Consider the following 15,477-nt stretch of genomic DNA (forward strand, 5'->3'; position numbering starts at 1 on the left):
CTCCACCGCTGTGCGTGCTGCTTGCTGTTGGTGGGGCTACTAGCGATGGCGGCTGAGGGGAACCTCCACATTCAGAGGTACTAAGCCTCAGAATCCCAGAGCCAGGAAACAACATCAGGGGAAGGCCTCAGCCTGTTGTTGGCTCTCCAGAGGAACTGGTTGGGGCCACTGTGTGAGGCAGGATGCTGGACTAGAGGGACCCTCACTGGTCTGATCCAGCAGGACTCTTCTGATGTACTTATGAGGGGAAGGCCTCGGCCTCTCTGCCCTGTTGTTGGCCCTCCAGAGGAACTGGTTGAGGCCACTGTGTGAGGCAGGATGCTGGACTAGAGAGACCCTCACTGGTCTGACTCAGCAGGGCTCTTCTGATGTTCTTCTGAGGGGAAGGCCTCGGCCTCTCTGCCCTGTTGTTGGCCCTCGAGAGGAACCAGTTGAGGCCACTGTGTGAGGCAGGATGCTGGACTAGATGGACCCCCACTGGTCTGATCCAGCAGGACTCTTCTGATGTTCTTCTGAGGGGAAGGCCTCGGCCTCTCTGCCCTGTTGTTGGCACTCCAGAGGAACTGGTTGAGGCCACTGTGTGAGGCAGGATGCTGGACTAGATGGACCCTCACTGGTCTGATCCAGCAGGGCTCATCTGATGTTCTTATGAGGGGAAGGCCTCGGCCTCCATGCCCTGTTGTTGGCCCTCCAGAGGAACTGGTTGAGGCCACTGTGTGAGGCAGGATGCTGGACTAGATGGACCCTCACTAGTCTGACCCAGCAGGGCTCTTCTTATGTTCTTATGAGGGGAAGGCCTCGGCCTCTCTGCCCTGTTGTTGGCCCTCCAGAGGAACTGGTTGATGCCATTGTGTGAGAAAGGATGCCGGACTAGAGGGACCATTCGTCTCATCCAGCAGGGCTCTTTTTATGTTCTTAAAGGTGACCCCTCCCCAATCCACTTTTAGTTTGAGAGCCACTGTGTGGCTCAGCCACACGTTGGACGTCGCCAAGACAGACTGAGATTCAACCCTGCTCAGTTCCCTGGCTCTGGGTGCTTTAACAAACCCATTACCTCAGCCAAATTTACCTCATGAGCTGTTTCATGAGAGGGGGAAAAATGGAATTACTCCCCTGAGTAGGCTCTGTAACTCTCCCCGGAGGAAGGTGTAGGTAAACATACAAACGTAGTAAAGAATAAATGGGCGTCAGAGTGGTGTCCGTCAGTATGCAGGGAGTACAAGGCAAATGAGGGATTCAGCCGATAGAAAGGGAGGGTGTGTTTAGGGATCTGGACTGAGGAAGAAAGACCCTGAAAAGCGAGAGCGGCTGAAGAGAGGTGACACACATGCTTCGGACGGATAAGCGCTCTGGGTTTTCCTCACCCGTTCGCGGAGCAGAGAGATACAGAAGTCCACCTCCTTCTGCCGCAGGGCCTGCAGCTGCGAGGAGCCGTGGTGGTCCACGATGAGGCGCAGGAACGTGTACACGGACATGGCGATCAGCACCGAGCTCTTCAGCACCCACTCCCTGCAAGGCACACAGAACGGCAAAGAGATTCTTGTGGGAAATCAAAAGGCTTTTCCCTCCTGGAGAGTTTGGGGACAAGGACCGGAGAGTCCTGGGTTCCAGTCTCCACACTGCTGTGGAAGCTCGCTGGGTGAGCACGGGCCAGTCACATAGCCTGACCTCACAGAGTTTTTCTGAGGATAAAATGGAGAAGAAGAGAACGATGTAAAGCTGTGCTCTGGGTCTCCAGTGGGGAGAAAAGCGATGTGTGAATGGACTAAATAAAAAGTTTAGGGGAACAGAAGTGGGACCATTTTATCACTGGCACCCTGGCTGAGAAAACCCCCTCCCCTGTCACGGAAGCCCATCAGAGGCACTCTCTTATCTTTCAGGAGGCCGGAGGGGACCTGGCAGTCGCAGGAGGCCATCAGAGCGGAAGACAGAGCGTTTGATGCAGTCTCCTTTGGCTCCAGGCCGGTAGCTAGGATTTTGTGGCTTTGGGGGCAATTTTTTTTTTGGTGGGGCTGAAGTTCTCCATGCAGAAAGGAAAGGAAATAGACATTTATCCAACAGAAAGCTGTTACCAGGAGAGATCTCTAAACTGCAAGCCGTCAACCACTCTAGATGACGGTTCTCAGCGGCTGCAAGTTAATCACTTCTGCCGGCCTAAGCAGCAATTCTGAGAACAAGCCGGCAGGTGGGAAGTGATGACTTCTACAGTCAAGAAAGCGCACACTCAAGCAAAAAGACTCTCCTCAAGGAGACCAGTTTCTTGACACAGAGTGAGAAGGGATCCCAGAGGTCACTTACTCCCACCCCCTTGCTCAGCGTGCGAAATAGTCAACTACAGCACCCCATTCTGCTTAAAGAGCACACACCTTTAAAAAAATGTTTTAACAATGAGTGGAAAAAAGCATTTCCAGGAGAAATTGGGGGGGGGGGGGGGGGCTGTTCCTTTAAGAAAGGGAGCAGAGGCCCCAAAAGGCTCACTGTAGTTACAGGCCTGTTTGGCTGTGATTTTAGCCATTTGTGGATAATTCTTTTCTGATCCCATTCCCCACCCTACTTTGTCAACAACACAAAAAACAAACTGAGCAGCCCCCAGCTGCCTGGCAGCAACTACTTCTGCAAAACGAAATGCGGGTTTCTGACGGTAAGAGGCTCAGGTCTCAAGCCTCGTATGGAGGCAGCCAGCTTCAGTAATGGATGTGCATTTTTTATCTCTGCAAACTGCCCTGGGGTGTGTGGCTGGAGCGTAAATGTCACAAACAAGTCAATGAACAAGGAAGTTAGACCTCACCTAGAGCATTGTGCTCTGTTTTGGGCACCACGCTTTAAGAAGGATATAGACAAGCTGGAGCGCGTCCAGAGGAGGGCAACGAAGATGGTGAGGGGTCGGGAGACCAAGTCCCATGAGGAAAGGTTGAAGGGGCTGGGTATGTTTAGCCTGGAGAGGAGATGACTGAGAGGCGATAGGATCACCACCTTCAAGTACTTGAAGGGCCGTGATCTAGAGGATGGTGATGCAGAGTTGTTTTCTGTTGCCCCAGAAGGTCGGACCAGAACCGACGGGTTGAAATTAAATCAGAAGAGTTTTCGGCTAAGCATTAGGAAGAACTTCCTGACAGTTGGAGCGGTTCCTCAGTGGAACAGGTTTCCTCGGGAGGGGGTGGGCTCTCCTTTGGAGGTTTTAAAAAAAGAGGCTAGAGGGAACACTGGGGCAAGGGACGCTCTGTCTTCTTGGTGCTTGGTGGGGGGGGCAACAGTGGGGGGGCTTCTAGTGTCCTGGCCCCACTGGTGGACCTCTTGATGGCACCTGTGTGACACAGAGTTTTGGACTGGATGGGCCATTGGCCTGATCCAACATTGGCTTCTCTTACGCTCTTACGGAAAGCAGACTTGGCCTTCTTTGTAAGGCTCCCTATGTTCCTTTGCAAAGGGGAGCCACGGGCCAGAAAACACCACTTATCATCTCCTACCCCCCCAACACTGCAAGTCACGTCTGGCCTAGAAATAGACCAGAGTGCGGCATGGAAATATACACCAAACCAAGATGGAGCAGAACCAAACAGTATGGTTTCGAGCAGCAAAAGAAGAAGAAGAAGAGGAGGAGGAGGAGGAGGAGGAGATTGGATTTATACCCCACCCTTCATTACCCAAAGGAGTCTCGGAATGGCTTACAATCTCCTTTCCCTTCCCCTCCCCACAACAGACACCCTGTGAGGTAGGTGGGGCTGAGAGAGCGCTGACAGAAACTGCTCTTTTTCAAGAACAGCTCTTATCAGAACTACGGCTTGCCCAAGGTCATCCAGCAGGTGCGAGTGGAAGAGTGGGGAATCAAACCCGTTTCCCCAGATTAGAGGCCGCGCACTTAAACCACACCAAACTGGCCTTTGGCTACACCAAACTGGCCTTGCTATGTTGGGAAGGCGGCTTTAGGGCAGCGGTTCTCAACCTGGGTTGCGACCCCTTTGGGGGTCGAACGACCCTTTCACAGGGGTCGCCTAAGACCATCGGAAAACACAAATTTTCAATGGTCTTATGATAGCAACAAAAATAATTTTAAGCAATGTTCCCCCTAAGCTGTGGAGTCCTGTGAGCAAGAATTCTACTTTGTGAGTCACGGGCATTAAAGTTGTGAGCGGCCGATTTGGCTACTGCATAAATTAGTTTGCTCTGGAGCCCTCCTTCCTGAGCTCAGACAAAAATGTGTGAGCTGAAGGCTAAGAAACTGTGAGCTAGCTCACGTTAACTCAGCTTAGAGGGAACACTGGTTTGGGGTCACCACAACATGAGAAACTGTATTAAAGGGTCATGGCATTAAGAAGGTTGAGAACCACTGCTTTAGGGCATCAGTCAAACTAATAGTCTCCCCCATTTGTCAAACTGTCCCCCCCCCCAATCCAAAACAATGAGATATTTCTCCACCTACTGGGGCACACTGGAAAGATCTCCTCCCGGATTACAAAATCCAGATCACCTGGTTCCTCCCTTCCTGGTCTTTTGTAACAACAGCCCCCCTCTTTCCCACCTAACACAAAAGGAGGGTCACCAAGCAGTATTGTCTCCATTTTGATTTGTTTACCCTCTGAATCACCAGAGGAAGCACATCCAGAAACTCCTCCTAAGAACATCTCCTGTTGTCTTTTGTCCACTACTGGGAACCAGAGAGCCAATTTGGTGTAGCGCCTAGGAGTGCGGACTCTAATCTGGGAGCACAGGGTTTGATTCCCCACTCCTCCACAGGCAACCCAGCTGGGTGGTCTTGGGCCAGTCACCGTTCTCTCAGAGCTGTTCTCTCAAGAAGAAGAAGAAGAGGAAGAGGAGGAGGAGGAGGAGGAGGAGGAGGAGGAGGAGATTGGCTTTATACCCCGCCCTTCACTACCCAAAGGTTGTAAAAAACTCTGAGACACCTTTGGGTAGTGAAGGGCGGGGTAGAAATCCAATCTCTTCTTCTTCTTCTTCTTCAAGAGCAGTTTCTGCCAGAGCTCTCTCAGCCCCACCTACCTCACAGGGTGTCTGTTGTGGGGAGGGGAAGGGAAAGGAGCCCGTCAGCCGCTCTGAGACACCTTTGGGTAGTGAAGGGCGGGGTAGAAATCCAATCTCTTCTTCTTCTTCTTCTTCAAGAGCAGTTTCTGCCAGAGCTCTCTCAGCCCCACCTACCTCACAGGGTGTCTGTTGTGGGGAGGGGAAGGGAAAGGAGCCCGTCAGCCGCTCTGAGACACCTTTGGGTAGTGAAGGGCGGGGTAGAAATCCAATCTCTTCTTCTTCTTCTTCAAGAGCAGTTTCTGTCAGAGCTCTCTCAGCCCCACCTACCTCACAGGGTGTCTGTTGTGGGGAGGGGAAGGGAAAGGAGCCTGTCAGCCGCTCTGAGACTCCTTTGGGTAGTGAAGGGCAGGATATAAATCCAATATCTTCTCTTCTCTATACAGAGTTTCCAAACTACATTGTTCTAGCCCTGATTAATCTCATCAATTCTTTGTTCTGAGGGACCCCTCACATTAGCAAGCCCTCTGCACACATTTTTGGGGTATAACTAGCCCATCACAGCCGCAGTCTCAGTGTATCTGCCTGGGCGCCAACTGGCGGGTCACTCCCAAATTCATTTGGGCCGTTTCCCGTCTTTCCAGTTTCTGCTCCATGGACCCCTGATCTCCTGGATAAAGTATATTTCCCCAACGCCCCCCCCCCCGATTATTCCCAACGCCCCCTGATTATTCTAGCTCACCTCTGCGCTTCCATGACTTGTGTGTATGATCTAACGCGTGTTTTATTTCTGTATGTGTGCATTTTATGAGGACGTTCTTCTGTTTAATAAAAGCAACCTTTTTGGTTAAGCAACTATCTGGTTATTAAGAGTTCTCATAAAGGGAAAGACCCCTGTAAGCGTAAGTAGTAAGGTCCTTGCTTAATACCCTGCCTCTCGCTGAGCTAGTTTCCCCCCCAAAAAAAACTGAAGTCAGCGATTCAGGTTTTTAAATCAAAGCTGGTAGGGGTGCGGGAAAAGACTCTTGAGCAGTGTTCCCTCTAAGCTGAGTCAGGGTGAGCTAGCTCACGGTTTTTTAGCCTCTGGCTCACACATTTTTGTCTTCGCTCAGGAAGGAGGGCCCCAGAGCAAACTAATTCATGCCATAGCCAAATCACTGGCTCACAACTTTAACGCCGGAAGCTCACAAAGTAGAATTTTTGCTCACAAGACTCCACAGCTTAGAGGGGGGTATTGCTCTCGAGAGTCCCTTGGACTGCAAGGAGATCAAATCAGTCGATCCTAAAAGAAACCAACCCTGACTGTTCCCTGGAGGGCCAGAGACTGAAGCTGAAGCTCAAATACTTTGGCCATCAAATGAGAAGGGAGCACTCGCTGGAGAAGACCCGGATGCTCGGAAAGACTGAAGGTAACAGAAGAAGGGGACGGCAAAGGATGAGATGGTGAGACAGAGTTATCGAGGCAACGAACATGAAACTGAGCAAACTCCGGAGGACGACAGAAGACAGGAGGGCCTGGTGTGATGTGGTCCATGGGGTCGCGAAGAGTCGGACTCGACTGTGCAACTGAACAGCAACAACGACGAAGGGGTAACATCTTGGTTGACACACCCAAATCTGAAGAGTTCTCCCTCCCCTGGAAGCTCGGCTGCTTCTCAAGGGGCTTTTCTTTTACCAGGTCTTTGGTGGTCGGCCCATTAGGTTACAGTGGCCCCCGGCAACCTTTTGTAATCCCTTTGCCTCCTGAGCAATACGGACATGATTTTTTCCCCCAACGTACTTTTTTATATTTGGTAGATCTTAGCGTTTGATTGTCTGACCACTCTGGGCACCTTCAGCATGTGAAAGAAGCAGCAGAAACTTTTTTTTAAAGCAAACAAAAGTAAAAATAAGTAAGCATACTGGGAAATGCAATAACCCCAGGACAACAGGTCAAAGCATGAGTCGAGCTAGTCTAGCCAGGTATTTTTAGGAACGCTCGTAAACTACCGTTTTCCCACATCGATCACAGAGTACATTTCGGTGATGTGGACGTGGCTATCGAGAGCAGCGGTTATTTTAAAACACACACAAACAACATTCCCTGAAGCTTTGGTCTCAGAACCTAGGAACAGGCCTGAACGCTGTGCTGCTTTTTGAATGGCTCCCTTCGTCGCCCGGTGAGGAGAACTACCAGTCGCAACCTCCTGTGTGCAAACTTTCCCTATGAGGAAAGATTAAAGCGCCTGGGGCTCTTTAGCCTGGAGAAACGATGGCTGAGGGGTGACATGATCGAGGTTTCTAAGATTAAGCATGGGACAGAGCAGGTAGAGAAAGAAGAACTTTTCTCCCTTTCTCACAATACAAGAATTTGTGGGCACTCTGTGAAATCAATGAGCTGTAGATTTAGAGCAGATAAAAGGAAGTCCTTCTTCACCCAAAGAGTGATTCACACATGGAATTCACTGCCACAAGAAGTGGTGGTGGCTACAAGCATGGCAGCTTCAAGAAGGAATTGGATAAGCATATGGAGCAGAGGTCCATCACTTGTATTAGCCACAAGGTATAGATAGGAACTCTTGTTCTGGGGCAAGTAATGCACTGTATTCTTGGTGCTTTGGGGGGGGGGCAACAGGGGGAGGGGCTTCTAGTGTCCTGGCCCCACTGGTGGACCTCCTGATGGCCCCTGGTATTTCTGGCCACTGTATGACAGAGTGTTGGACTGGATGGGCCATTCGCCTGATCCAGCATTGGCCTCTCTTATGTTCTTACTTCTCTGCCACCTCTTCAGGGGGACAGAAAATGCGTTTATAATCTTGAGAGCCGGATTTAAAAATAATAATAATAATTGCTTGGTTTTTTTTTTAACTGCATCTCATCTTTGCAGCATTCTGTTAACACTTCAAGATAGCTTCAGGAAGATGTATTAACTAACACAGGAGTCTGATAGAAGTAGAACAGTAATCTTCCAGCAAATGAACAAGAACATCATGGCAAGACGAACAACTAGGGATGGGCACGAACTGCATTTCTGCAGTTCGGTTTGTGGCTTGTGGCTGAACCACGAACCGAACCACAAACCCATATGAACCAGGAGGTTGGTCCATGAACCAACCTGGATTGTATTGGTTCACGAGGCATTTAAAGTTTAAAGCCCTTCTTTCTTTAGTTCATCAGCTGGTTCGTGCCCATCCCGATGTAACGACCTTCTCCCTCATGCAACAGCCCCCTCCCCACTCCTTAACCGGAGTGGTGCAGCCCAGAATTCTACCACCCGGCACTGCAAAAAGGTTCTCTTCTCGTGTTCTTTCTCTGTTTAACAATCCAGTGATCCAGCAGTCTTGGAAAGAACCAATCTTACAATTCCCCCCCCCCCATCAAGTCACAGCTGACTTAAGGTGACCCCACTAAGTTTCCAAGGTAAGAGACGTGAAGAAGGAGGAGGAGGAGGAGATTGGATTTATACCCCACCCTTCACTCGGAGTCTCAGAGCAGCTTACAATCTCCTTTCACATGGCCCAAGGTCATCCAGCAGGTGCAAGTGGAAGAGTGGGGAATCAAACCCGGTTCTCCCATATTAGAGTCTGCACTCTTAACCACTACACCAAACTGGTTCAGAGGTGGTTTGCCGTTGCCTGTCTCTGTGTAGTGACCCTGGTATTCCTTGGTGGTCTCCCATCCAAATATGGACCAAGGCTGACCACAGCTTAGCTTCCGAGATCTAACGAGATTGGGCCAGCCTGGGCCACCCGGGTCAAGGCAATCTCTATTTCCATCTCTACATAGAAGCCCCTGCTGCCGGAAACTTAGCCACAGCCGTAGTAATACCAGGATGAATAGCGGCTAGCAGGGAAGTCAGAGAAATGAGGGAATCCTTGGAAACTATCACTGGCTGTATCCGCAGATGTCTCCAAGCGTAAAAGCCACATAGAATAAATGTCAGGTGTTTGAGAGCCACAAAACACTGAACAAATATTATATGCAGATTTTTATTTAAAAATATGCAAATTTTGCTTTTTATTAACATTACATGAGACTGCCAAAAATAAAAACAAAAGGGGTAGAAACAGATCTTGAGAATGATATTTATTTGTCTGCCAATGATAATTATTTGTCTAAGAGAGAGAGAAAAAGAAAGAGCCGGAAAGAATTAAAGAGGTGGAAAGAAAGAGAGAGAGAGAGAGAGAAATAGAAAGAGGCGGAAAGAATGAAAGAGGTGGAAAGAGAGAGAAAGAGAGAGAAACAAGGAAAGCAAATAGACAGGAGGGAGGGAAGAAAAGTATGCCTCCCCAGCCGCCCTGCCAGGAGCCGCACAATGTGTGTGAAAGAGCCGCATGTGGCTCCCGAGCCACAGTTTGGCCACCCCTGGACTAGATGACCCTGGAGGTCCCCTTCCAACTCTATGATATCTGCTTCCCGCACAGCCTGGGAGAATCCTTGGGCTAGGAGGCACAGTTAGTGTGCTGCAGTGCTTAATGCGTCAGGCCAGAATTGGGAAGACCTGTATTTCAAATCCCATTAGACCACGAAACTCACTGGGTGAGCTGGGGTGAGCCGTGCGCTCTCAGACCAACCCACCTCTTGCAAGGCAAAAAATGGGGGTGGGGCCCATATGCGGTGGGAGCGGTGGCACAGTGAGTATATCCCACTGCCTTAACATCTGAACTGTGTTAGTTCAAGCCCCGCGCTGGTGTGAGCAGCCAGCCTGTTGTCCCCAGCTCATCGTCCACCCAGCGATTCGAAAGCTTCGGCGAGTAGATAAAATGGAAACCGCTCCTTAGCGAGGGCGGGCACGCCAATCTCCCTTCTGGGAGGGCGTTAGCTGACGGTCGGACGTCCTGATCAAGGCTTGTAAAGGCGAACCAAGCTTGCCGGCTACAGAAAGAACTCCTGCAATGCATGTTCCGGCCAGGCGGTGGCAGTGTGGCGATAGACATACGGGTCCTGGAGCCTGGCCAGCAAAAGCAGACGCGCTGGAAAATGACGAAGCCAACTAGAAAACGTTCTACACCGGGCAGTGTCGGCGTGTGCAATTAAAATGAATATATGTTGTCTTCCCTATCCCCTACAAACATTGTTAGTCCCTTGTCTATATTTGAGTAACTGTACATCGCTTTGAGCCCACTGGGGAAAGTGATTAATAAATGGAAAGTAGTACATAAGAACATAAGAACATAAGAACATAAGAGACGCCAATGTTGGATCAGGCCAAAGGCCCATCCAGTCCAACACTCTGTGTCACACAGTGGCCAGAAATACCAGTGCCATCAGGAGGTCCACCAGTGGGGCCAGGACACTAGGAGTCCTCCCATTGTTGACCCCCCCAAGCACCAAGAAGACAGAGCATCACTTGCCCCAGAGCCCCTAGCTATACCTTGTGGCTAATATCCACTGATGGACCTCTGCTCCATATGCTTATCTAATTCCCTTTTGAAGCCGTCCATGCTTGTAGCCGCCACCACTTCCTGTGGCAGTGAATTCCATGTGTTAATCACTCTTTGGGTGAAGAAGTACTTCCTTTTATCCGTTCTAACCCGACCGCTCTGCAGTTTCATGGAGTGCCCACGAGTTCTTGTATTGTGAGAAAGGGAGAAAAGTACCTCTTTCTCTACCTGCTCTTTCCCATGCATAATCTTATAAACCTCGATCATGTCACCCCTCAGTCGTCGTTTCTCCAAGCTAAAGAGCCCTAAGCGCTTTAACCTTTCCTCATAGGGAAAGTGTTCCAACCCTTTTATAATTCGAGTTGCCCTTTTCTGCACTTTTCCCAAAGCTATAATATCCTTTTTAAGGTGTGGTGACCAGAACTGCACACAGTATTCCAAATGAGGTCGCACCATTGATTTATGTAGGGGCATTATGATATTGGCTGATCTGTTTTCAATACCCTTCCTAATAATCCCCAGCACAGCATTGGCCTTCTTTATTGCAGTCACACACTGTCTCGACATTTTCAGTGAGTGATCCACTACAACTCCAAGATCTCTCTCTTGATCAGTCTCTGCCAGTTCAGACACCATCAATAGTATTATTATTATTATTATTATGCTGCCCAGAGCTCACCGTGATAAAAACGTGACGTAGGGGCAGGAGAGATCAACATGGCTATTAGCCTTACTGACTAAATGGAACATCGGTCTCCAGGAGCAATGGTGGTGGAAGGTACTGGAAAGCTGCAGCTGACTTTTGCTGAGAGCCTGTAAGGTTTTCAAGGCAAGAGCCAAACAGAAGCCGCGTGCTGTTGCCTGGTCTCTGTGCTACGCTGGGCTTCCTCGGAGATCTCCCGCCCAAGAACCAACCAGGGCTGACCCTGCTGGGCTTCCGAGACCTGTCTTCAGGACCGATGGTGGTAGGAAGCGGTGTTCCCTGTAAGCGGAGTGAGTGTGGAGCTAGCTCACGGTTCTTTAGCCTCTGGCTCACACAGTTTTGTCTTCGCTCGTGGAGGACGGCTCCAGAGCGTCCTGATTTATGCAGGGGCCAAATGGCTCGCTCACAACGTCCATCCCGGTAGCTCACAAAGTAGAATTTTTGCTCACAAGACTCCACAGCTCAGAGGGAGCATTGGTAGGAAGTACCGTCAAGAGAAGACCCTGATGCTGGGAAAGACTGAAGGTCAAAGAAGACGTGGACGGCAAAGGATGAGATGGTTGGACAGTGTCATCGATGCAACGAACATGAAGTTGAGCAAATTTCAGAGGACGGCGGAAGACAGGAGGGCCTGGCGTGATCTGGTCCATGGGGTCGCGAAGAGTCGGACTCGACTGTGCGACTGAACAACAACACCGTCAAGTTACAGATGACTTATGGCAACGCCGTAGGGCATTCGAGACTCAAGATGCGTTGCAACCCTGGACTTCCTTGGTGGCCTCCCCTCCAAGTGCTCACCAGGGCTGACCCTGCTTAGCTTCTGAGATCTGACGAGATCTGACTAGCCTGGGCCGTCCGGAGGTCGGGTCTCAGGTACAACAGCCCTCAGAATACCAGTCCTGGATCTTGGGGCATATCAACAGAGGCATAACATCCAAATCGCAAGAATGTCATAGTCCCGCTGTACACTGCATTGGTCAGGCCGCACCTGCAGTGCTGTGTGCAGTTCTGGAGGCCTCCCTTCAAAAAGGATGTGGACGGAATGGAGTGGGGTGCAGAGGAGAGCAACGGGGATGATTGGGGGCCTGGAGACCAAGAAGCCCTGTGAGGAAAGGCCGAGAGACTCGGGGATGTTCAGTCTGGAGAAGAGGAGGTCGAGGGGGCTCTCTTGAAGTATTTGAAGGGCTGTCACTTGGAGGAGGGCAGGGAGCTGTGCCTGTCGGCAGGAGAGAAGAGGACTCGCAAGAACGGGTTTAAATTCAGGGCGGGAAGGTGCCGGCTGGATCTTAGGAAACACTTTTTGACAGTCAAAAGCAGTGTTCCCTCTAAGCCAAGTCAGTGTGAGCTAGCTCACAGTTTTTAAGCCTCCGGCTCACACATTTTTTTTGTCTCAGCTCAGGAAGGAGGGCTCCAGAGCAAACTAATTTATGGAGCAGCCCAATTGCTCGCTCACAACTTTAATGCTGGTAGCTCACAAAGTAGAATTTTTGCTCACAAAACTCCACAGCTTAGAGGGAGCATTGGTCAAGAGTCATGCAAGAGTGGAATCGGCTGCCTAGGGAGGTGGTGAGCTCCCCCTCCCTGGCCGTCTTGAAGCAGCGGCTGGACAGACACTGGTCAGGGAGGCTCCGTGCTGATCCTGCACTGAGCAGGGGGGGTTGGACTAAGTGGCCTCTAGGGCCCCTTCCCACTCTGGGATTCTTTGATTCTGACCACAAGGGGAGGTTGTTTGTAGGCCTCCTGGGTGTAACCGTTTGGCCACTGTACAAAACAGGACGCGCGGCTCTTGATTTCGTATGCCGGCATCGCCGCTATGGTGTTTCGGGACTGGTTTTTCAAAGAGGGATCTGACAGGGCAAGGATGGCAAGGGTGACTTTTGAAAACACAGGGAACGGTAGGCGAAAAAGCAATTTGGTGTCAGCGGGGGAAACACGAAAGGTGGAGGAAAGAAATGTCAGCGGGGGCAGCACACTCGGCTAACAGAGGGATAATCAGTCTGACAAGCAGCACAGATTAGAGGCCGCGCCGGCCATTAGCCGCAGCAAATTGCCCACATGTCACCGGTGAGGCCGTGGGCTCCAGAGATGGCCTTTGAGCTCTTACTCGAATCGGTCAAGGCTCCGGGAGCAGGGAGAGGTTTGGTTTTAGAAAGATTAAGTGGTCTCAGCTCCAAACCCTCCAGCTTTCCTCTCCAGGAGCACCCACTGAGTCGCTGACAAAAGAGCCCCCCCCCCCCCCCCGCCAATAAGGGCCACGTGTGATGTCCTCTGCCCGGGGCAGAAGTCCGCCACTGTTCGGGCATCAGGCCTTGCCAGCAGACTTCCCCCTTCCACAAAGCCTTTCAGCAGGGTGGGCTTGGAATGCAGCGCCAGGCGGCTGCCCTCCCCTTCAGTTGCCTCTCCGGCTGGTTGGATGCTCTCCACTGCCAGGCACCAGACAAGTGAGGAAGAGGACCAGTCTCGCTTTAGAGGCAAGTCTGTCAATGGCTGCTAGCCACAGTGACTGAGGGAACTTCCGCATTCAGAGGCACTGAGCCTCCAAATCCCAGAGCCAGGAGGCAACATCAGGGGAAGGTCTTGGACTCTAAGCCCAGTTGTTGGCCCTCCAGAGGACCTGGTAGGCCACTGTATGAGACAGGAGGCTGGACTAGACGGACCCTCTCTGGTCTGATCCACCAGGGCTCTTCTGATGTTCTTATCAGGGGAAGGCCTCAACCTCTCTGCCCTGTGGTTGGCCCTCCAGAGGAACTGGTAGGCCACTGTATGAGACAGGAGGCTGGACTAGACGGACCCTCTCTGGTCTGATCCACCAGGGCTCTTCTGATGTTCTTATCAGGGGAAGGCCTCAACCTCTCTGCCCTGTGGTTGGCCCTCCAGAGGAACTGGTAGGCCACTGTATGAGACAGGAGGCTGGACTAGACGGACCCTCTCTGGTCTGATCCACCAGGGCTCTTCTGATGTTCTTATCAGGGGAAGGCCTCAACCTCTCTGCCCTGTGGTTGGCCCTCCAGAGGAACTGGTAGGCCACTGTATGAGACAGGAGGCTGGACTAGACGGACCCTCTCTGGTCTGATCCACCAGGGCTCTTCTGATGTTCTTATCAGGGGAAGGCCTCAACCTCTCTGCCCTGTGGTTGGCCCTCCAGAGGAACTGGTAGGCCACTGTATGAGACAGGAGGCTGGACTAGACGGACCCTCTCTGGTCTGATCCACCAGGGCTCTTCTGATGTTCTTATCAGGGGAAGGCCTCAACCTCTCTGCCCTGTGGTTGGCCCTCCAGAGGAACTGGTAGGCCACTGTATGAGACAGGAGGCTGGACTAGACGGACCCTCTCTGGTCTGATCCACCAGGGCTCTTCTGATGTTCTTATCAGGGGAAGGCCTCAACCTCTCTGCCCTGTGGTTGGCCCTCCAGAGGAACTGGTAGGCCACTGTATGAGACAGGAGGCTGGACTAGACGGACCCTCTCTGGTCTGATCCACCAGGGCTCTTCTGATGTTCTTATCAGGGGAAGGCCTCAACCTCTCTGCCCTGTGGTTGGCCCTCCAGAGGAACTGGTAGGCCACTGTATGAGACAGGAGGCTGGACTAGACGGACCCTCTCTGGTCTGATCCACCAGGGCTCTTCTGATGTTCTCATGTCCCATCAAAGAATGAACTGGAGTTGCTGCAGACAACGCTTGCCATGAGTTAGTTGCGACTTGATGGCACACTTTACCCTTACCTAGCCCTGCTCACAGGAAATCCTGCAGTAGGACTCCCTTCTCTGCCTTCTGATGGCCCATTTATATTTTTTAAAAAGAAAATCACAGCTGTTGCTTAAGAAGTACTATTTCCTCTCTGCTCCTCTCTCCTCCTGGCTCTCCCCACACAGACCTTGCCAAAATAAATTAAAACAACCTAAATCTTGGGCAACACATAGAATTCTGTAAAGACAACAATCTGTTCACTGCGAACACGTGTTTCAGGCAGCCAGCCAGACGATTGTACATGTGGACGTCACTGGACGGCCAATATAGAAATCAAATAGATTACATAATCAAAAGCAGAAGATGGAGAAGCTCTATTCATAAGGAAAGCTGGATTAGGTTTAGATGAAGGCAGAGTGAAAACTGGCGGAAGGAAGATTAACAGTTTGAGATATGCAGATGGCACATTACTGGCACAACACAGCGAAGGCTTGAAACGACTTCTGAAGAAGGTGCCAAAGCAGGATTACAGCGGAACATCAAGAAGACAAAAGTAATGATTACTGAGGAATTATGCAACTTTTAAGGCTGACTGTGAAAAAACTGAAATCGTTCAAGACTTTCTGTTCCTCGGCGACATCGTCAACCAAAATGGAGACTGCAAGGAAGAAGAAGAAGAGGAAGAGGAAGAGGAAGAAGAAGAAGAAGAGGAAGAGGAAGAGGAAGAAGAAGAAGAAGAGGAAGAGGAAGA

At 50.9% G+C, this 15,477-nt stretch overlaps 1 protein-coding gene across 1 annotated transcript in view; it reads right to left on the reverse strand.

Annotated features, from left to right (window-relative positions):
• The window catches only part of INTS3 (integrator complex subunit 3), a 200,043-nt gene that overhangs the window by 82,661 nt on the left and 101,905 nt on the right, over window positions 1-15,477 (reverse strand). Inside the window, exon 7 of the mRNA XM_015411750.1 lies at window positions 1,365-1,509. Coding sequence (XP_015267236.1) covers window positions 1,365-1,509 — 145 coding nt within the window. The remainder of the gene's footprint in view (window positions 1-1,364; window positions 1,510-15,477) is intronic.

The sequence above is a fragment of the Gekko japonicus genome, unplaced genomic scaffold (assembly GCF_001447785.1).
Source record: "Gekko japonicus isolate JY-2015 unplaced genomic scaffold, Gekko_japonicus_V1.1 scaffold175, whole genome shotgun sequence".
NCBI lineage: Eukaryota > Metazoa > Chordata > Lepidosauria > Squamata > Gekkonidae > Gekko > Gekko japonicus.